This window comes from Pogonomyrmex barbatus, unplaced genomic scaffold (genome assembly GCF_055798465.1).
Source record: "Pogonomyrmex barbatus isolate J1 unplaced genomic scaffold, ASM5579846v1 scaffold16, whole genome shotgun sequence".
NCBI lineage: Eukaryota > Metazoa > Arthropoda > Insecta > Hymenoptera > Formicidae > Pogonomyrmex > Pogonomyrmex barbatus.
In genome coordinates this window covers 7,387,469-7,410,829 of record NW_028297112.1, presented here as the reverse complement: position 1 = coordinate 7,410,829, position 23,361 = coordinate 7,387,469, and the positions used below count along the sequence as shown (strand labels likewise).

Genomic DNA, 23,361 nt, shown 5'->3' with positions numbered 1-23,361 from the left:
ACACCCTCAAAAGATTGAAACAAACGAATTGCAAGCATTGCTGGATATAAATTCTGCGCAAACTGAAAAGGAGCTTGCAGAACAGCTTGGCGTTACGCAGCAAACCATTTCCGTACGTTTACATACGATGGAAAAGGTTCAGAAGAAAGGCAGATGGGTTCCGCATGAATTGTCCGAAGACAACAAAAATCGTTGGCGTGACACTACACTCACTTTGCTTTTAAAGTTCCGGAAAAAAGATTTTCTGCACAAAATCATTACAGGTGATGAAAAGTGGATTCTTTATGATAACCCTAAACGTAGAAAATCATGGGTTGATCCTGATCAACCTTCGACATCGACGCCAAAACCCAATATTCATGCTAAGGTTTTGCTCTGTATCTGGTGGGATTGGAAAGGTGTGTTGTCTTACGAGTTGTTACAACCGGGTGAAACAATCACGGCAGATCGCTATCAACAACAATTGACTAATTTGAGCGATGCATTAGAAGAAAAGAAACCATTTACTGGCCAAGGACGTCATAAAGTGATCTTGCTTCATGACAATGCTCGACCACATGTTGCGAAAGCGACTCAGGACCATATCTTTGCGTTAGGCTGGGAACTTCTCCCGCACGCGGCGTATAGCTCAGACATGGCGCCTTCCGATTACTGCCTATTCCGGTCGCTGCAGCATCATTTGGCTGATTCGCACATTTCGTGAGATTTAAAGAGAAAAATGCATTGATGATTTTATCGCTTCAAAGCCGGTGAGCTTCTATCGTCAAGGAATTCGCAAGCTACTCGAAAGGTAGCAAAAGGTCGTTGATGCAATTGGGGAATATTTTGTTGATTAATATTTTTTTGTTTGTTTTTAAGTAAAAATTGAATTTTACAAAAAAAGCTTAGAACTTTTTTGTACACCTAATACTTACATTTTGAAATCTAAAAGCGATCTGTTAGATGGTTTAAAGAAATCTTTCTTAACTTTTAAAGATATTAATGTATCGTTATTATTTCTTTAATGAAAATATTATTTCTTTTATGAAAATTTTGAGCATGCTTATATCTCAAAGTGCTCAAATAGTTACAGTTTTACTTACCGCTTTGTCTCGCTGGACTAAAATTGGGGAAGGTGCTATCACTTGCTCTGTTTCATCTTGAGAAGTATTCGGTAGTTCGTCAAGTACATCTGAAGGCTAAGCAGACCAACTAATTCTTTTGTTACTATTATTCAATTCTTCAATACTTCCTAGAAATTAAAGGTATAATATTGACTTAATTAATGTATGAACTTATGTTATGAAATATTTATTATCGCATTGTTTAAAAAAATATTTTATTTTAAATTATCTTATAAGCCTTATACTTGCTAACTTGCCAATCCAGGCATATCTTTGCTCTTTATTTTCTATATCATTTAGTGCTGTTCATTCATTTAGTGTTGTTTTACAGAATATAGAACGTTCGGATTGAAGTCTTTATAGTTTTTCGGACAGAATTGATTACCTTCTTGAGTTTTAATTTTACGCACTGAAACATCTTCAACATCGCCATTGTAATATTTAACTTTGACATATCATTTTTTATAATCCATGGAAGCCATATATATTATATTATATATATATATATATATATATATATTATATTAAATATATATATATATATATATATATAATATAATATATATATATATATATATATATATATATATATATATTTAATATAATATATATATATATATATATAATATTATAATATATATATATATATATATATATATATAAAATGTAGAACACAGTAAAACATTATATATGGAAACTGAACTTTAATTTTTGTCACGAAAATAGCGGCAGCGGTTTTATTAGGATTCGAAATCTGATTTACGGAATCAATAGTAAACAGTCAATAACAGGAAAGTGTTAACTATCATTGATTCATTCTAGATTAAAATAAAAACTTTTATAAGATTAAATACATACGAAATCACATGGGAGGATTAGTATAATACCGATGTGAATAAGATATCGTTTTATGGCAGACTAGAGGCAAGCACTTGCTTCTGAAATACAGAGTATCGTAATTAATTTGATAATGATATTAAGTATTTACGAAGCCAAAAACGAGATCTGTCTCATACTTTCATTTTATGAAAGTGTTGTACCCCGAATGGGCTACGACGTTAATATTAGGGATAGTCGGGTTCGTTAAACCTAAGGAGTTGGGACTCCGAGCAGGATCAGAAGAATGTAGGGATCTTCTTGAATTCACTAACACATACTTTCTTTATTTTAATTGATTTATTCTCACAAGTGCACAGATGCTTGATATATTAACGATTATATTTTACACACGGTTAAACATCGTCGGGTGACTCGGTACGTATCGCGTTACTCTGGCGGCCGACGACCGAATATGTCATGAGATGCTGATAGTACGGCTCGCGGGAACTTCGCTACGAGATTCGGTAATATTTTGCGATTATTATAGGTATTATTATTATTATAGGTTCCGGTTATTATTATTATTCGATTCCGGACGACACGTAATATTTGACTCTCTCTACTCCGCCTTGTGTAACCGTTATATAGGCTCGATGCTCGATCAGCATTCCGATCGGTTGCGTGATATTGATTGATCAATATTACGCTCGGTTTGATCATCAAATTTAGGAATTTGCTGATAGGCTTTTCGCAATGTTCTCGCGTGATGCATTTCTGCGGTCTTTCGAAAGACTGGTCTCAATTTCGGCGGTCACATATTTGTGTCGTCTTTCGAAAGATTTTTTCCGAGATTCATGCGGACTACTTTTATTGCCATACAGACTACTTTTATTATTAATTGTAGATCTGGCTACAACATCCCCCCCCTCCCCGTTAGTAAAAGAAAACGGAGGTACGAAGTTTTCGCTTTTTTACATAATTTTTCTTCCGATACATTTTTTGTTATAATCGTTTGCTTAGAATCGAGTACTTTCGCTTAGTCTAACGGCGCGATCTATATTGCGTGGATCATTATTTCAATTTGTTTTTTCTTTCTTATTACAATTATTATTGTTACGATAGCGATGATTATTATTAATAAGCTGCTAATTGATACGGGATATACAAAGTGTTTTTGTGAAAAAAGGGATATCTCATTATTGTTTATTTCGTTCTTCGTTATTTAATTTCTTTGTTCTGTTGCTCTTGTATAACTTTTAATTTAATTTTTTCTGTTTTATTTACCTTCAGAGTTTCGCTTAGTAATGTAATGTTATATTCTGGTAAATAAGTTTTTATTTCTTTTCCCTTGTTGGTACTTGTTGATCTTATTGTCGCGTCTGCTGTAACTATTTTACAATTACTTGACGTTATTTTTCTTGTATTTGTAATAGTTCTACGCATTTCTTTATTATTTTTACATAAGATGTAATAGTTTGTTTTGCTGGTGTGGAATATAACCAAGAATATGAATTACTTAAGGCTATCCATATGCTATTTTTTATTGTTATGTATTTAATTTTACAATTGTTATAACAGTTGTCATTTTCTATATATATATATATATATATATAAGTAGGATAACAAAGGGGGGCCGAGGCCCCCCAGGGGCGTGGGGGGGGGGTTTGGGGTGAGAGGGGAAATCGTAGGATCCTAAGGGGGCCTCGGACCCCCTTTCAGTTGGTAAGATGCTCCTTCAGTCGGTAAGACGATTCTCTTTCTTCAGAGGGTTCGTATCCGAGGAGGGAGAAGGTGGATCCCTCTGGCGGTCGTCGTGACAGGTTTGTCGGTAAGGCGGTCGCGGGGGTTTCCCCGGGTCGGTTTCCCGTTCTCGACGCCGCCCTAGCGTTTTTATTCTAGCGTTTGTTTCTAGCGTTTGTTTCGGGGCGCGTTCTCGACGCCGCCCTAGCGTTTGTTTTTTTTTTTGGGGCGCGTCCTAATGTTTTTTTCCCGCTAGGTAACCCCGGGCGCGTCATCGACGCCGCCCTAGCGTTTTTTTCGGGCTCGCGTAGCTGTGGGTGCGTTACGTCGTCCTAGCATTTTTTTCGCGCGGTCTAGCGCTTTTCGCGCAGCCTTGGGCGCGTTCTCGACGCCGCCCTAACGTTTTTTCCGCGCGGTCTAGCGCTTTTCGCGCAGCCTTGGGCGCGAACGTCGCGATTAGTCGCGCCGTCGAGACGACTCGCGTTGTTGACAGGATGTTGCGGTTTGTCTGCTTTCCATAACGTCCCGATTAGGCGCGCCGTCGAGGGGGCCCCCCCCTAGCGTTTTCCGCGCGGTCTAGCGCTTTTCGCGCAGCCTTGGGCGCTAACGTCGCGATTAGTCGCGCCGTCGAGACGACTCGCGTTGTTGACAGGATGTTGCGGTTTGTCTGCTTTCCATAACGTCGCGCCGGTCGAGTTCCGCCTCAATGTGAGATTTCGCCTAAAAAGATAATAGAGGCGTGCGTATGTCATCATTATCGAGGGATGGCATATAATCTGTTATTGGAGGTACTCTACGAAAAGAAGAAGCCGATCGAGATTAGCAGGCGACAGGAGTACATGGTGAATTTTTTACGAAAGCGGTTATTACGATGTGTTTAATGATAACGATGACGACGAGATGTTTTTTTTTGCGCTCATCGTAAGTATGGGAGGAAAAGCGGTGTCGTCTCGTCAGCCGCGTACGAGGAGGAGAGAAAAAGAAGAGAGCGCGTTGACAACAATTGGCGACAACTAAGTGTGTGCGCATGTAAGTATGTATTATAATCGTAATATAACTGATTTAATGTGTAATATCAAGGACAACGGTATTGGGAATGTATGAGAGAGATGGAGGTTGTTCGAGGAGGGGGAATTGTCGTAAGAGTATTAATGATGAGAGAATATTTTATTATTCTATTGTTATTATTTTATTATTCTATTGTTATTATTTTATTACTCTATTGTTGTATTATTGTATTAGGCATATAAAAACAGGAAAGAGCTATTTGTAGCGGAAAGACGTGCGTTTTGATTATGTAAGATATCACTTCGACGCTGTCTCGGGGGTATATATTTAGTCGTGAGAGGCACTTTTTTTCTCTCATTGTTAGAAACATATATGGAAACAGTCGCATCTAATGATGGTTCGTCTTCGAGCGAGAGCGACGAATCGTTTTTACGCGCGTTCGATCGTAATTTGACGTATCGCGATTCCGATGACGATCGTTGCGAGTTGCTTATTGAGAGTGACGACAGTTTAGAGTGTCACGAGACTATTGCGCCCGGTAATGACAAGGAGTGGATCGTGACGAGAGAAAATGTTCGCTGGAATGTGGCTACGTATCACTTGCGACGGGAGATCGGTACGGAGAGTTCGCGAGAGAAACTGTGGATCGGAACGTTGCTCGCTCTGAGCGATAGAGCGGTAATCTACGAGAGAACAGCGAGAGAGAAAAAAATTCGAGACGTTAAATTCGTCGTTCCTACGGACAATTGGGGTAACACAGTGTGGGAAGTTGCGACATGAAAAAGAGTCGCGATCTTCTCGAACGCGCGGCGGGAGTTGAAGGGGTGTGCGCCTATCGTATTTGGGAACAGGAGTGTATCGAGTGTCTCCAGATCTTGAGAGAAAGATGTGAGAATAGAGTCGATCCTACGGTTACCGGAACGATAAATTCTTTAATCTCTCGAATAGCGCAATTGGAGGGTGCGAGATTCGCTTTGAGTAGACGTTTTAGTCACTTGGGTGCAGGATACGACGGTTCGAAGGGATTCGAATGGGTGGATATCGAGACGGCTTTCGCGAATCGTGTACGAACGGGTGCTGTGGTAAATATCGAGTACATTGAACCTCGACGGTTTCTTGAGGCCGCGAGGGCTACGGTGCTCGAGCGAGTGCAAGTCGATCTTGATATGCACGCGTGTTTAAAAATCAACACCGTGTTTCACGGGGAGTTTGTCGCGAATGATAAAAGTGCCGTTAAGAGCATTCGTACGAAGAATTGTCAGCTATTCGGTATGTCCGATCTACGAGAATGGTATGACGAGAACGTTATGAATGTTGTTCTGACGTCGCTAGAAGAATTTCAGGAACGTGATAGCGGTTGGGCGTTATTTCGAATATTAAATTTGATGATTAATATAAATAAGTGTAATCTTATGCACGCTGGATGTTGGACGTTACTTCCTCCGAAGATAAAATATAAAAGAGCCGTGATTAATGTACGTTCACACGATAATGCGTGTTTCGCGTGGGCGGTGATGGCCGCTCTATATCCCGTTGATATGCACCCGGATAGATCGTCGTCGTATCCTCACTATTCGTTAGTGCTAAATTTCGATGGTATTGATTTTCCTATGACACTACGAAATATCGCTAGATTCGAACGTCTCAATGATTTGTCTATTAACGTATTTGCTATTCGAGAGAAAACGGGGAGAAACGATATCACGATCGTTCCTTTGTCACTTACGGAAAACAAAAAATCTACGCACGTGAATTTGCTCTATTTGTCGAACGAACGGTGCGGCGATAATGTCGGTCATTTCGTATGGATAAAGCACTTGTCTCGACTGTTAACGTCGCAAATAAATAAGCATAAGGAAAAAAAATACATATGCGATCGGTAAGCGTAAGAGAGATTATTCTCGTTGTGAGATAAATTTTGTATTAATTATATATTGTATTTTTTTCAGATGTCTACATTATTTTTATTCAAATGAGAAATTGGTCGCGCATAGTATCGAGTGCGGAAAAGTGAATGACTGTGCTGTTATTCTTCCGAGCGAGGACGATAAGTTGCTCTCGTTTCACAATCACGACAGAAAGGAGAGACTACGATTCGTCGTGTATGCAGATCTGGAGTGTCCTAGAAAAGGGAAATCAACGATTCAGTGGAAGTCTCGACAATAGATTCGCCTATTAACACCACAAGGCGTTTAGCGTAGGATATTATTTGCATAGCACGTACGACGGAATCGTTTCCGCGTATAGATTTCGCCGAGGCGACGATTGCGTCTCGTGGTTCGTCGAGGAGCTGCGCGCTCTCGCGTGTCGCGTGAAGAAGATTCTGTGCGCTAGCGTACCGATGTCGGAGTTCACGTCGAACGAATGGAACACTTTTCAAAAGGCGACAAATTGTCACGTGTGCGGAAAGAGCTTTGAGTTGTACGATATTCGTGTGCGTGATCACTGTCATCTTACCGGACGATATAGAGGACCCGCGCACGCGAGTTGTAATTTGAATTATCAGAATGCGTTTGTTATTCCTGTTTTTTTCCATAATCTATCCGGTTATGATGCACACTTCATTATTAAGGATATAGCGAACGCTTTTGAGGGTAGAGTCGATTTGTTACCGTTGACTAAGGAAAATTACATCGCGTTTTCGAAAATTGTCAACGATTCGACGCACGGAAAATGGAAGACTTGTGTTAAGCTACTTTTCGTGGATTCGTTTAAGTTTCTTAATACTAGTTTAGAAAATGTAGTTTCGTATCTAGATCGAGAAAAATTGAGGATCTTGCGATTCGAATTTTCTGATTTAATTGCGGAGGATTTCGAGTTGCTCACGCGCAAGGGCGTATTTCCTTATGAGTATATTGATAGCGTTGATAAACTGTTAGTAACCGAATTACCGCCGATTGAAGCTTTTTACAGTTCTTTAATTGGTGAAACTGTGAGTGTTAGTGATTATGAACATGTGCGAAGAATATGGGAACGTTTTCACGTGAAAACTCTCGGCGAATACAGCGATCTATATTTGAAAACGGATGTGCTTCTCTTGGCGGATGTCTTTGAAAATTTTCGAGATACTTGTATGGAAAGTTACGATTTGGATCCAGCGCATTATTTCACATTACCAGGATATACATGAGACGCTATGTTGAAATACACGAACGTTCGATTTGATCTGCTTACCGATATCGATATGATGATGTTAGAACGCGGTATACGCGGCGGTTTGAGCCAATGCTCGAACAGATACGCGCGAGCTAACAACCAATATGAATCGTCATACGACTCGTCTCAGCCGTCATCGTATCTCATGTACTATGATGTGAACAATCTCTATGGCTGGGCCATGTGCGAACCCTTACCATATGCGGAATTTCGGTGAGTCGAGGATGTCGAGGGTCTCAACGTTATGTCTGTGCCATCTGATTCCGATATCGGTTACATTCTAGAAGTCGATCTTGAGTATCCGGGATATCTTCATGACGACCACGCGGATCTTCCGTTCTGCCCGATGCGCGAGAGACCGCCGGGAAATCGAAACGAAAAGCTACTCGCCACGCTCTATGACAAGTCGCGTTTACGTGATGCACTATCGCAATCTTCAGCAGTGCGTGCGACACGGTTTACGCGTGACGAAGATCTACCGCGCGTTGCGATTCGCGCAGTCTCCTTGGCTGCGCGCATACATCGAGCTCAATACGAAACGGAGAACTCGCGCGAGCAACGAGTTCGAGAGAAATCTGTATAAGCTGATGAACAACGCGGTTTTCGGCAAGACAATGGAGAACGTGCGCGATTACATAGACATGAGGCTCGTAACGCGTTGGGAAGATATTGCGCGTTGGAAGATATGGCGCGGAGGCACTGATCGCGAAATTTTCAATAGGAATGTCTTCGACAAGAATCTCATGGCTGTTGCGCAAACTCGAAGTTCAGTTTAACAAACCAATCTACGTCGGTATGTGCATTCTAAAAATATCCAAGATGCAATTGTACGATTTTCATTATGATTATATAATGCCGCTTTATCGCTCAAAATCATGTACACGGATATCGATATATTTTCTGGAATGCCGGAACGTTTATGAGAATATGAAGCGAGATATCGCGAGATTCGACACCAGCGATTACCCCGACGATACCGCACGCGAACAAGAAAGTTCTCAGTTTAATGAAGAATGGAGCAATCATGACGGAGTTCATAGGACTCAGGACGAAGATGTACGCTCTGAGAGTTCTCTCGGAAAAGAGCAATACGAAGAGAATAAAGGGCGTCAAGAGGAGTACCGTCGCGAAAACAATAACATTCGAGGATTTCGTGTATTGCTTGAACGAATCGTCACAGTAATCGAGACGTCAGGCGAGTGTACGCTCGATACTGCACGAGGTTTATATCGTGTCCGAACTAAAGCTAGCTTTGAGTCCTCACGACGACAAGCGATACTTAATATCCGACTCCACCGTGGGGTCATTATAAGATACCGTTATTAGATACTAATGTAGTATAAAACTTTCATCAATGTAGAATAAGTAATACTTTATACTCTTTATTCATTATAATAGAGCCGTTTTATGAATCCAAGAGTTGTGTATTGTCCATTCCTAACCATTTGACGAAAATTCTATCGTTCTTTCTACGTAGCACTTTCTCTACGAGATAGATATCGAGATTGGAAACTCGCAGTAACTTGTGTTCGTAAAATCCTCCGGCTATTGGCTCTTTACGATAGTCTTTCAGCAGATACGGGATTCGTGCGTTGCACCTTAGCGATTCGAAAAATCTCGGTCGTCCAGTTAGGCATATATCCCTTCTCGAAAATTGTTTTGAATTTGCGTACCGGATCGTTCATCTTGAATCTTGCGGGGGCTGCAATCTTCAAGTGATTGTATACCGTGGAGAGGAGTCTCTTGGCAATGGCGAGAGTTACGTCCGCCGGTCGCATTCCGATCGTTCGATGCGCGCGGTTGTTATACTCCGAGATTAAAGGTAGAGCGTCGAGTCTGTACGATCCGTTGAGCGTGAAGAGCTTCCACATGTAGGATCCGTTGAGCGTGAAGAGCTTCCACATGTTGTTCTTGAGCATGCGATTAAATCGCTCCACAACCGCCGCCTTCATCATCGAGTACGTCGAGTAGTGACGTACTACTGTGCTCAAATATAAACGAGATTTTTGTTATAGAGTGAAAAATCTTTATTTATTCATCAAAATCAAATTCGTCGCTTTCAAAATAATCCCCTCCCGATGCAATACACTTATGCCAACGCTTTTTCCAATCCTCGAAACACTCTGAAAACTCTTCTTCCGGAGTGGCCTTCAATATCTTCTTCGTTTTGGCTTGTATCTCCTCAATCAAAACGATTCAAAACGGTCCCCGGAGCGGTCTTTTGAGTTTATTGAATAGCCAGAAGTCACACGGTGCTAAATCAGGCGAATACGATGGTTGTGGAACGATATGGGAATTTTATCGAATTTTTGGCGAAATGGTCACGAAAAACCAATGCAGTATGAGATGGTGCATTATCGTGGTGCAAAAACCATGAGTTGTCTGCCCATAAATCTGGCCTCTTGAGACGAATAGCTTCACGCAAACGACGCATAACACTCAAATAATATTATAATAATATTTGTTGACAGTTTGGCCCGGCGAAAGGAATTCATAATGCACGACACCACGATAATCGAAGAACTGTTAACAAAACCTTGATTTTTGAGTGACTTTGGCGCGATCTTTTTGATCTTGTCTCACCTTTTGCACGATATTCGCTCGATTGGTCGGTTGTTTCCGGGTCGTACGCATAGATCCAAGTCTCATCTTCAGTTATCATGCGTTTCATCTTGTCCTGGTAGTCAGAAATCATTGTTTCACACACTTCAACGCGATGCTGTTTTTCCAAAAAATTGAGTGTTTTCAGAACCAAACGAGATTTGACTCTTCTCAAGCACAAATGGTTTTTCAAAATGTCTGGACTGATCCAAATGAAATGTTTACAGTATCGGCAAATTCTCTAATTGTGAATCAACGATTTTGGAGCACCAAATCCTTAATTTGCTTCACGTGTTAATCATCAGTTGATGTTTTTGGTCGTCTTTGATGTGGTTCGTTTTTTACGCTTTCTCGATTATCTTTCAACATTTTATACCAGTCAAATACTCTTGGTCTTGATACAGCCTGGTCACCAAAAGCCTTCTGCAACATTCTGAACGTTTCAGTAGCAGAAATTTCATTCCGCAAACAAAATAAAATACAATTTCTTTGCCCAACAGAATCACACATCGTAAAAAACGAAAAAAATACTTTTGGATATTCACAAAAACGAGCGTTCACTATTAAACAAATGAAGAGAATGACATGAAATTTCACATAGATGTCAAAGACAGTACTACCAACTTAATCAAAAAAATATTTGTCAGAATCGATCAACCCGCGCAGTTTAAATTTAAAAATCTCGTTTATATTTGATCACAGTAGTATATCGTACCTATCAGTAACCGCTTTTACGGAGGCGTTATAGAACTCCTTGCCCTTGTCCGTTTGTAGATTTCGTGGATGTCGAGCGTCGTCGCGAAATATCTTAGACAACGCGCCGCGGCTACCTCGCTTCCGCTCTTGCTCTTCAGCGGCACCGCCCACGCATACTTGCTCAACACGTCGATGATCGTCATCACGTAGTTGTAGCCTTTGTTTTGTCGCGCATACGAACGCATCTCGACAACATCGGCCTGCCACAGGCGTAACCACGCATCACGACCACGCGGAAAGTTTCTTCGCGCGGGCGCGTGAAGTTCCTCGATGAGTCTCCTCTTCTCGACGCTTATCGCTGATTTACGAGGAAGCGCGATTCGTGCTGGTTTTATTCGTCACTTCGCGCATTCACTCGTGTTCCTCGTTCCAAATGTTAATCGCGTGTTTCATGGTATTTGGAATATCCAATTTTAGTTCGACTAGTAATTCGTAACTAGTTAATTCGTTTATCGTTTCTCTAGTCACTATTTTATCCACGTTCAACGAGGTCAGCGTCTTTCTCGTTTTGTCCATCAGTTCTTTCGCGATCCTCGTCAGATCTGTCACGCTACGCGCGAGATTTTCCACGTTCGATATTCTCTCGCGGCTCGTTGACGACGCGTCGAGCTCGTTTCGCAGGGATTTCTCTAGATTTCGCAGTGATTCCTCTAGAGTCTGCGTTCGTTTCTCCTGAGCGTCGCCGAGCATCTCGACGGTCTTTTGGATCTCGTTCGAGTCTCTAGCTCACAGTTTGTCCTGTTTTTGCCCTTTGTCCCGTGTTTGTCCCCGTTCGTCCTAGCGCACATTGAAACATGGACAGGTCTTTAATTCGTTAGTTGTTCCGTTTATCAAATGCTTGTTCCGTTTCCCTTATTCGTTTATCGAGAGCGACGAGCGAAGTCTCCCTCCTCTCCTCGATCTGTCGCAGTGATTCCTCTAGATTTCGCGTTCGTTTCTCCTGAGCGTCACCGAACGTCTCGATGACCCTTCGGATCTCGCTCAGATCTTTCTCTCGCGATTCGTCCCGTTTCTCGAGCTCTCGTTCCATCGCGTCTCTCGTCTCCTCTCTTCGTTTATCGTAATCGACGAGCGAGACTTCTCTCTTCTTCTCAAAGTGTTGCAGAATGTCCACTTCGGTTCTTACCTTGTAATATTGTAGGAGAATATTCCGAATTCGCTTGTTGTGACGTCCTGGGAGGTCCTGGTAGATCGGACGGAGTCGAAATCGACAGATCCTCGACAGCTACACTCACACGTTATTTGTGAGATTCTTTTCCATGCGTTAAGAGGGTAAAACCTCAGGATTAGATACTGCAAAGGAAGTGGGTAACAGGAATGTCGAAATGACTTTTATTTTCAGAAAAGAGTTTTCGATTTTGGGAATGAGGAATAATATAATATCACACTTGTGATATTTGAATCGGAATTTATTCATTGTTATAAATGATAGGTGTATATATATATATATATATATATATATATATATATATATATATATTTAGTGAGTGCGAGTACAAGTGCAAAAATGTATATGCGCGTACAAGTGCGAATGCGAATGCGAATAAAATGCAAATATGTAAGTGTCCGTGGATGTGGAAACGTAAGTGCGAAATGGAAAATGCGAAATAGTATCGTCGCTTGAGGTTTTTATATGTTGCCAAAACATGGAAGTAGGGGTGACCTAAATTCCAATGTTATGATTCTACAGATCTGAATAAAGCCTATTGTTAGTCTACTTTCATTATGAGTCAGCTATGATTCACGCATTTAAGATCTTCTAGTTGTTCTTGACATAGTTTTCTATTGGTCGACTTAGCCTACATTTGCTATGAGTCAGCGATGACTCGTGGTATTAAAATATTATGGCGCTCTTGACATTTAACGTTGGCCTACTTTCGTTTATAAACTGACCATGAGTCAGCGATGACTCGTGATACTAAAATATTATGGAGGCCTTGACATTTAACGTTGGCTTATTTTCGCTTACAAACTGATCATGAGTCACACTTGTGACTAAATATTATGGCGGCCTTGACATTTAACTCGGTCGACCTATTTTTGTTTTCAAAGAGTTATACTTCGTTATAATAATTCCTTTCTTATAATTAACAAACATATAGTTTGCTTGAATTTAAGCTTTTATAATAAATATTAATCATCGCAATATCGTTTTAGATATACTTTACAATTTTATAATAATAATGATTACATCGTATAATTAGTATATCTAAAATATATCAGTATAACTCTTTTTACATTTGTAATACATTATTTATTAAATGTTTTTAGGTACAAAATGGTTCTAATTGTGATTGGTTGAATCGTTAGGGTAGTTTTCCATGCATATTAATATTCAAGATTTTTGTCATAGCCATAGGATTGGTGTTAATGAAAAAAGGGAAGTAACAATTATAAATATAAGTATAAATATAAGTCTAGGATGAAGGTTTCTAGAAGTTGAACTGGTTTATATACGGAGATTTGCCTGCTGAACTGATTTGAGTTTTTGAGATAAGTATATGTAAGGAAATTTATAATTGTTTAAATATCTCATAAACGGTGCGAGTTAGGTAGGTAATGAGGTAAGTTGCAGGATTTCCTGTGTGTTGTCCAAATCTTTCATAATAATTAGTTGTTAATATAATAATTTATTTATTTATAAATTTTATTAAACGAAATTTAAATCGTAGAATTTCTTTTCTGAGATAAAATATGTTTCTATCGGGGTTGTTTATATAATTTCATAAAGAAAACTGTATCTTATAAGGAAATGTATAATGTACGTATATATATATATATGTGTGTGTGCTTTCATATACCCTTAATTTTGTTTATATCTTGAGAATTAAGAATCGTAACCACAAACTATATTTATGTTTTCGAAAGGATTTTCGATGAAGAATGTATTTATACAGGGAAAATATCCATATAAAGACATCAACAAAATTTATCCTTGAAATAAGGATATGTATCAGATGAACTGTTGAATAAATATTTTGTCGTGGATTTTGTTATATTGTCATTATGACTTTTATTCCTTATTCATATCCTTTCTATTGTTATTAATTTTGTTATTAACTTTTATATTTATTATTAAAATGGAACACAAGTGAAAGGTTTGATATACAAGGGTTTCTTAGTTTCTGAAGTTATATTTGACGATATGAAGAAATTGGTTGGTATTTTGTTATTTATATAATTATATGAGTTTGTTTATTAATTGTTAATAAAGATATTACAATGTACCGATAATTATTTTGTTATAGTTTTCGTGCATTACGTGGGCGAGGTTATATTTCTTACATTCGTTTTTTATTCATTATTTACTATTTGTTGAGATTTTATTGTTAATGTTGAAATGCTTAGATAAGGATGCGATATTAAGCTCTATTTTCTTTGTTACTTTACTGAACAGTCTGGAGAAGTGATTTCGGTATGTTCTGTTTTTTGTTAGTGAGGTTTCTAGGGAAAATTTACTAGGAATATTAAGGCTGTAGTAGCGCCATAAGGTTGTGGTAAGGAGCGGCCATTTTGTATAAATCTTTAAATAATTATTTTAAGCGGTATATTCTTATTATTAAATGTATAGGAAAGGTTTGACGGTGCTGTCTGTTACGTGCCGAAACTCGAGATTTGAAAACTATTATTTTTTTTTGTTCCCCTTTGTCGAACAAATTTTAAGTATCGCGTTATTTAAGTAATTCAGGACATCCCTTCCTTTTTTCCTCTTCCGACACACTTTCATTTTAGTCCTGTCCAAACAACTCATAACACATCATCACGTTTTCCAAAATTCTCACGTAGTTTTCCCCTTTTAGAAAACCGTCCCAACCGTTATATTCTTGCATCAAAACGCGTCGCGTTATTGGTTATTACGTCAGCAAAATACCGCCTACCTCGTCTTGGACAAAGATCCTTCCTGAACGCGAAGTTCAGTTCTCGTTAAAAACTCGAAGGAAAAACATCGCAATCTCATCAAGTGTATCGTGTGCGAGAAATAAAAATTCAACCTTACAACAATCCTATGAATTCTCTGAATTCTTAATTCCTCTACGCATTACGTCGCGACTCGCACGTAACATGTCTCCTAACACAGTTAGTCATAAATAATTAAAAATTTTGAAAAATTTACACTGAACATGATTAGAGGTACTTTCGGCGCTGGGACGTGACAGTCAAATTTGTCACTTGTTTATGGTTAGATAGCGTATCTCATAATGAAAAATATTATATTGGATTAAAACGTGATGATATTGTTAACAGATTTCTCGCAAACGCCCACCTTCAAGTTTTCCAAAGCTTCCCAGATCACTTAAAGAGCATTCTTTTTGGAAAGCTAATGAATAGCGCGCATGGCTTCTTTATTACAATCTGCCATGTTTAAAAGATATTTTACCTTTGAGATATTACAAACATCATTATTTACTTGTTTCTGCTATTTACTTTTCTTCAACACAAGATTTCTATTTCTGATCTTGATAACATCATTTGGTATCTGATTCAATATGTAACAGATTTCCAAAATTCTATTGTCCTCAAAATATGACGTTTAATGTAATGTATTTGTTATTACATTTAGGCAGTATTAATGTTTGGACTATTATGGTGCTATTCTGCATTTTCATGGAAAAGTGGGAATGGATTCCTTCTAAAGCTTCTAAAAGGAATGCATGGCATACTAACAAGGGGAACATCAGGTGACTGATCGGGGTATTTTGATGCTCTTTATACAGGCTGTATCTTTAGCGAAAAAAAAAAACGATACGTATCCGGCCGTTTTTGCCAATGGCCCATAGTTTCGAAGAAATTGATTTTTAAAAAATGAGTTTAGTCGGTCGATATACGAAAATATATATATATATATATATATGTATATTTTCTCGAATCTCCACGACCGGTACTCCATTATGTTCCAGTTACGCAAGATAGTTATTCGCAGAATCAATGCCTGCACACAAATGGGAGAATTGTACTTCGAACATCTTTTATAAATTTAAACTTTTAATCAGCCTTTTTCAAGGCTACAACTATTATTATTAAAACTTACGAATATCTCTTTACATCATAAATGCTTACGAATTGTGTTTTTTACTTTATTGTTTTAATCGTGTAATCAATAGAATGTTTTCTCTTAACGGAATGTAACGCTTAATAATAAGAAATTGAACTTTTGAACTTTTCAACAATTATAAATAATTTAATCAAATTGTTTTTTATGAAGAAAAATTTTTTGCAGAGCATATACGCAATATGTATAATACTTCAAATACAGTTATTTCAAAATATTTAAAATATTTAAAATATTTTTATATTTTTGACATATTTTTAAAACAATAATTTACGTAACGTCTAGATCATAATTATCAAAATTATTTATTTTATCAAATATAATTTTTCATACTTTTCTTATTTAAATAATTTTAACCTTTATAATTTTTTTAACTTCTCTGATACAAGATATTAGAAATAATTTTACACATTTACGAAATATGTGAAAAAGTTTCAAGATATCGGTACAACCGTTTATTACAATTTTATGAGATTAAGATGTAATTATTGTAATATTATAAAGATAAATATTTTTGTATAAATCTTTTGTTAATTTTTTCTGAGAAAATAAAGAGAGAATCGGCTCTCTCAAAATATCTTAAAATATAAATTTAAATATTTTATCTTTAAACTGTTATAAAAAAATCAATTTTTTTATTTTTTGTGGTTACGTACTCACGTAATTAATAAGTATTCATTAAATTCAATATTTTTTTATTGTCATATGCAATTGCGCATACGACAATAAAAAAATAATTAAAATAATAGAATACTCAGTTTATACACCATATAATTTACATTTATTTTTATTTCCAGATAATGCTACGAAATTAGATAATTTTTTATTGAATTGTTACGTAAAGGATGAAAACGATACTTATTTTGTTAACTTATATTATATTTTAAACAATACAGTACGTAAAGTCATCAAAGATTAAGTATCAAGCCGCGCCAGCCTTGACTGCTACGCACATACGCGCGCTTATTCGTTACTTTTAATCTGATCCACTGTGAAAACTACTCGTCGCACGCAATTTTGCTAAAGGAAAAAATTGTTTCTTTTAGCATAAATTAGTAATGTACTCCAAATGCGAGAGTTTTGGGACATCCTGTATATATATATATATATATATATATATAAAATTTATCAAAGAATTACTATGAAACACTGTTTAGAATTACTATAAACACTCGACACAAAAGTGTACAACAAAAATGTACAAAAATATAAAATTATTTTTAAGAAAAGATGAACATCTATAATAAAATATAAGAAATAATTTTATCAAAAAAAAAATAAAATTTAAATTTGAAAGTAAAATTTTAAAATTTCTCTGAATACTAATAAAATTTCACAAATATCCATGATTTTCAAACAGAAAAACTAAATCCTCTGAGAATTCCAGGTTTTCCCGGTTTTTCCCGGTAAGAACCACCCTGATTATATTCATATCATTATTTTCTTTTTTAGTATTGTTCAATGTAATATTCAAATCTTAAGTAAAAGAAATCTCATTAAATAATTAAGAATATTAATAATATATAAAATAATATGTAAAAAACTCGTGATAAAATAAATAAGTAGGTGAACAAGAGAGGTCCTAAGCCCCCCAGGCATAATGGGGGGTGAGGGGGAGAGGGGGGGTTGTAGAATCCCCAGGGGGCTTAGGACCTCCCTTGAGTCGGTAAGAATAGTTTTCTTTCCTCAGAGGATTCGTATCCGGGGAGAAAAGGATCCCTCTGGCGATCGTCAAGACAGGTTTATCTTTCTCGGTCGGTAAGACGATCGCGAGGTTTCCCCGGGTCGGTTCTCCCGTTCTCGACGTCGCCCTAGCGTTTTTTTTCGGGCGCGTTCTCGATGCCGCCCTAGCGTTTCCCGCTAGGTAACCTCGGGCGCGTCATCGACGCCGCCCTAGCGTTTTCCGTGCGGTCTAGCGCTTTTCGCGTAGCCTTGGGCACGTCCTCGACGCCGCTCTAGCGTTTTTCGGGATCTAACGCGTTCTTTTTCGCGGAGTGTGGCGCTTTCCGCGTCTGGGCGTTTTCCGCGGGGTCTAGCGCGTCCTGTTTTCGCGGTTTGTCGCGTCGCCTTAGGCGTGTCTGTTTTCCATAGCGTCGCGATTTGGCGCGTCGTCGAGGCGATTCGCGTTGTTTACAGGATGTTGCGGTTTGTCGCGTCGCCTTAGGCGTGTCTGTTTTCCATAGCGTCGCGATTTGGCGCGTCGTCGAGGCGATTCGCGTTGTTTACAGGATGTTGCGGTTTGTCGCGTCGCCTTAGGCGTGTCTATTTACCATAATGTCGCGATTAGGTGCGTCTCGCACGTCGCGATTAGGCGCGTCTCGCATCTGAGCGTTTTCCGTGGGGCCTAGCGCGTCCTGTTTGTGGTTTGACGTGTTTTTTACGTGTCACTATAGAGAATATTTAACTAGGAGTGTCGACGATATATTGTTAGTTTGCGAGATGGAGAGTCAGTCTAATGTTTCGGAGAGTCAGTTTAATATTTTGGAGAGTCAATTGAAGGATACAGAGATAATATCGCTCTTAGACGATTCGCTCGAGCTCTCGAGAGAGATGGAACGCGAGATAGTGAAACGGAAGAAACACGCGATGACGATGAGGCGTGAGAAACGGCCTACGATCGAGCGGGAAGAGGAGAACGAGATATCGGCGGAGGTCGAGAGCGATGCGATCGACTTGCTCGAGTTGATGCGCGCGACGTCTATGCATTCGATGTCGTGTAATTTGTGGCTAATGATAGCGTTTTTGTCTAAACATCTGGCGCTTCATCGAGGAATGGAGCCGATCGCGCGTATACGCGAGGTTGAGCGTATGAGGAACACTATACGTATCGTTACTGATGTCTGGAGTCGAAAGGGTCCGTGGAACTCGTACTGTTCTGGGGACAGTATGGTTCGCTTGGTCGAGAGTTCCGCGACGCCGGACGAGCGTGCGTCGCTTATGGAGATCGAGATAATGAAGGAGGCTTCTTCGAAATGGATACGAGATTACTGGAAATATCTGGCGCGTTTAAAAACGACGAAAGGGGATCTCGACGACGAGTACGAGAAGTATCTTGCGCGTTTGAATATTAGGGAATGATGAGAGTTGTGACAGTAGTTTAGACGCATTGTTCGCGTCTTTATCTAGAGATAAGGAGGAGGCTGATCGATTCGTTCAGTATGTGACGAAGTTGAAGGATGAACGACAGCTCGAGGCGAGATCTCCGGGCGAGAAAGGGATCGATTGCGAATTGGTTCGAATGTACGTGTACAATGTCAAGGATATAGTTAAGAAGAAGAGACGCAACTGGTGGAAATATGCGAAATTGAAAGTTCAATTTTTGAACTCCGTGTCGGATCGGAAGAAGCAGTTGATGACAGTTGATAGATCGAGTCGCCGATGATCTGAGGAAAGTACCCGGAATGCGCGGGGAAGCGAAAAGCGTCGAGTGCGACAGCGAGTAGGGATGTATCGCTATGACGCTCGCGCGAATTATCGTCAGGGGTATCGATTGTGGCGAAGAGCGCGAGTATATGTAAAAGAGAATGTACTAATATTTCTATGTAAAAGAATATATTAATATGTATACTAATACAAATATATGTATAAGAATATACACGAATATATGTATAAGAATATGTACACGAATATATATGTAAAAGTGTGTGCAAATATGATACCGAGTGACAAAAATAACGAATATATGTACGAGGTATACTGAAATAAAGAAAGAGTAATGCGAATCGTCATTAATACGTATCGTTGTTGCGATGATTAACCGACTGTGAGAGAGATAGAGTTTTTTCTTGTTCCGAGAATGTATGAGAGAGACGAGAGTGGGAGTCGCGCGAGAAGAAAATTATCGTAGGAGTATTAATAAGAAGATAATATTTCATTAAGAATGTGAATGTTGTGCGATGCGTCATTTTCGCGCTCGCTACGCGTGACTACGGGAAGTCTGACCGCAACGGCGATAAAAGATTAGTCTATTGTTTATTTCGTCATTCTTTATTTTATTCTTTATTGCTATTTTATCGTTGTCATGCTTTTACTTTTGTTCTCTATTTTGTATGGTTAATGATATTGCGTATGGGATCTTTAGCGAGATCATTCGTTGGTGTGTTATCACGCTACGTATATTTGGATTCGTTCGATGAGAATAATCTCGCGCGATAGAGAATAGAAATTAAAGCGATTTTAATTTCTGATTCGCGATTCGGATCGATTCAAATCGTCGGTCTTCGCTCTCTCGCGACCGATGGCAACATCGATCGAACGGTTCGCGCGTATTTCGGTCGGCGACGCGCAGTGTCGATTTGACTTCTGTCTCGCGCGATGACACCCGCTCGTGGAATCGCTGTGATCGCGTGCGCGATAGCCGTTATCGCGGCGATTCGCGACTCCGTCGCCGACAGCGACGAGGAAGCGATTCGGTTTTTGCAAATCTACGGATATCTGGACGGCGGTAACGTGCAAACGATATCAGATAACGCGACGCTCTGAGACACGCGATTGCGCTTTTTCAGGAGTATTACCGTACACCTGGTGATGGTGTTCTTAACGAAGTTAAGAACTACTAACGAACTACATTGGAACAGATGCGTAAACCGCGATGCAGTGTCAAAGATATATCGAATGACTTGGACAATTCTCCGAGAAAATGGGCGAAGACGCATCTCACTTGGAACTTTCATCTGGCAAGCGAGAGCGTTCTATGAGTCACCGAAGTCGCGTTCGAGATGTGGGCTGCGAATTCGTCGCTGACGTTCGCGATTCGATGAATCCCGATATCGTGATATCATTTCGGAAAGGTTTTCACACGTTCGTAGATCCTCGGCATCAAGGTAGCCGAATATGTCCGTCGTTGCTAGACGGACCAGGAAACGTGCTAGCTCACGCTTTTTTACCATCGTCCGAAGTGTCAGAGGTGGATAACGCGGAGAAGTGGCACATCGAGCTAACTACTAATCCTGACGATACGATTCATCTGCTGCATACGTTGACGCACGAGATCGGTCATGCATTAGGATTACATCACAGTCCTCTGAAAAATGCGATAATGTACGCTTTTGTTCCCTCTAAGATCTTTCCCGTGCAATTGAGCGAGGCGGATTTTCTCGCCATTCAGAATTTATACGGTTTAAGAAATAAGAGCGAAATTGCGGGACCAGTTATGACGACCGTAGCGACGACCACGATTGCGACGCGCGACACAGGGAATTCCGCGGATCTGTGCGCGTTACGACGCGTCGATGCGGTGTTGGTGTTAGAAAATAGAATGTATGTGGCGTATCGATACTACTTATGGTCGGTCGACCTAAACGGAAAATCTTACGGCAGGTCGTTGTTACTGACGGACTATTTGCGTTTTCTTCCCGATAATTTTACGCGTTTGGCGGGTGCGTATCGACGATCCTCGGGTCAACTCGTATTGTTTGTTGACGATATGATTTACATGATAGAATATCCGAGTTTTGAGCTAGTACCGGGTTGGCCGAGGAAATTGAGAGATATGAATCTTCCTCCTAATGCGAAAATCAACGCTGTGATTAATACCAACGCGGGACGAACGTTCGCGATTTACAACGACGAGATCGTGGCTGAGATCGACGATTGCTCGATGATAGCCGTCAGACATAATTCGTTGCACGCAATATTTCTAGGGATTCCACCCGCTGTAACGTCCGCCGTTCGATACATCGACGGTAATCTGTATTTTTTCGTTAAACGACAGTTCTTCAAATATAATGAATTTACTAGAAATGTAACTATAGCCGGTAAATTTGATTCAGAGATTTTTGGTATCGTGTGTCCAAAGGACGAATTGTTAGAACAATTGCGCGTTCTTTTGAAAAAACTCGCTCAGATGAGGAACGTATTTTCGAGCGAGGACGATTTAGAAGAGGAGAGGGAGGAGGAAGAGGCACGGAAGTTTTCGCATAGTGTATAGAGCTAAGGATACGAAACATTTACAAACAGTATTGCGCGATCTCTTCGATGTACTTCGATGTAAAGATGTACGATATCGAGCGCTCGCAAGATTCCGAGACGCGCCGAGTCGATGAGAGCGATGACGCGAAAAGGAGAAAGAGGACGCTTGACGATGACAGATCGATCGAGTCGAGTAGTAACGCCGTTATACGAACAATTCAATTAGAATTCTAGAACGAAAATATTCTTTGACTAAGACGGGATACAAGTTTCTTAATGTGTCACTCTTGAACGCTCCTCGCGCGTGAATATTATTCTGGGAGATAGAGATGGCAAGGAGGTCTCGATGTTGCCCGATACGTGGAGGCAGCTTGTCGAGCAACGAGACGTTCTCTTGAAGTATCTGCAGAGTACCAACGGAGAACCATCCTTTCCAGCCCCGTCGCATATTGGAAATATGACCGTGCGTTTCGGAAAAATCAACAACTTGACGATATTACGCTTGGAAACATCCGCGACTCGCTTGGCCATGTCGAAGGAAACAGTGAATAATGTTCAAGCTCGAGCATTACATCAGTCGACTCGTTATCTCGTTGACCAAGATATTAGGAAAAATTGATGCGAAATTGGCACGTTTCAAGGATATTTACCGCTGATACGGAAAATATATCGAAAGTTATACGCGATAGCGATGCCTACGATCGTAACGACATTATCGATTGCGAACTCGTTGCTCTGTACTTTGGGATGTAAGATTGAGATGAAATAAAAGTGAGATATATCATAAATAATGTTTTGTGTATTTCCTCAAGCATGTATATAAGTATAGCGAGCGATAAGAGAATTCGATTATAGTATGAGCAATGAATCTAATTATAATATATAAGCACTGAATCTAATATATAATTGTCACGTCCCAGCGCCGAGAGTACCTCTGGTCATGTCTAATGTAAATTTTTCAAAAATTTTAATTATTTATGACTGACTGTATCAGGAGACAGCACAAACAAACCCTTCCTATACATTTAATAAAAGAATATATCGCTTAAAATTATTTAAAAGTTTATACAAAATGACCGCTCCTTACCACAACCTTATGGCGCTACTACAGCCTTAATTCTCCTAGTAAATTTTCCCTAGAACTTCACTAACAAAAAGCAGAACATACTGAAATCACTTCTCCAGCTGTTCAGTAAAGTAACAAAGAAAATAGAGCTT

The 23,361-nt window shown here is 39.5% G+C and overlaps 2 protein-coding genes across 2 annotated transcripts; both read left to right on the top strand.

The window, feature by feature from the left end:
- Positions 1-5,446: 5,446 nt before the first annotated feature.
- Positions 5,447-6,836, top strand: LOC148937204 (uncharacterized). Its single transcript, XM_089073913.1, has 2 exons — positions 5,447-6,549; positions 6,620-6,836. The coding sequence occupies exons 1-2, from the start codon at positions 5,447-5,449 to the stop codon at positions 6,834-6,836; spliced, it is 1,320 nt and encodes a 439-aa protein (XP_088930039.1).
- A 14,036-nt stretch (positions 6,837-20,872) lies between these two features.
- LOC148937203 (matrix metalloproteinase-14-like) lies at positions 20,873-22,162 on the top strand. The gene has a single exon (XM_089074156.1). The coding sequence runs from the start codon at positions 20,873-20,875 to the stop codon at positions 22,160-22,162; it is 1,290 nt and encodes a 429-aa protein (XP_088930282.1).
- The last annotated feature ends 1,199 nt before the right edge of the window (positions 22,163-23,361 follow it).

Excerpts from the sequence above, each read along its gene's own strand:
- LOC148937203 (XM_089074156.1), top strand. The coding sequence starts at position 20,873 with ATGGGCGAAGACGCATCTCACTTGGAACTTTCATCTGGCAAGCGAGAG.
- LOC148937204 (XM_089073913.1), top strand. The coding sequence starts at position 5,447 with ATGAAAAAGAGTCGCGATCTTCTCGAACGCGCGGCGGGAGTTGAAGGG. Across the intron at positions 6,550-6,619 it reads AAAAAATACATATGCGATCG|ATGTCTACATTATTTTTATT; the intron begins GTAAGCGTAAGA and ends TATTTTTTTCAG.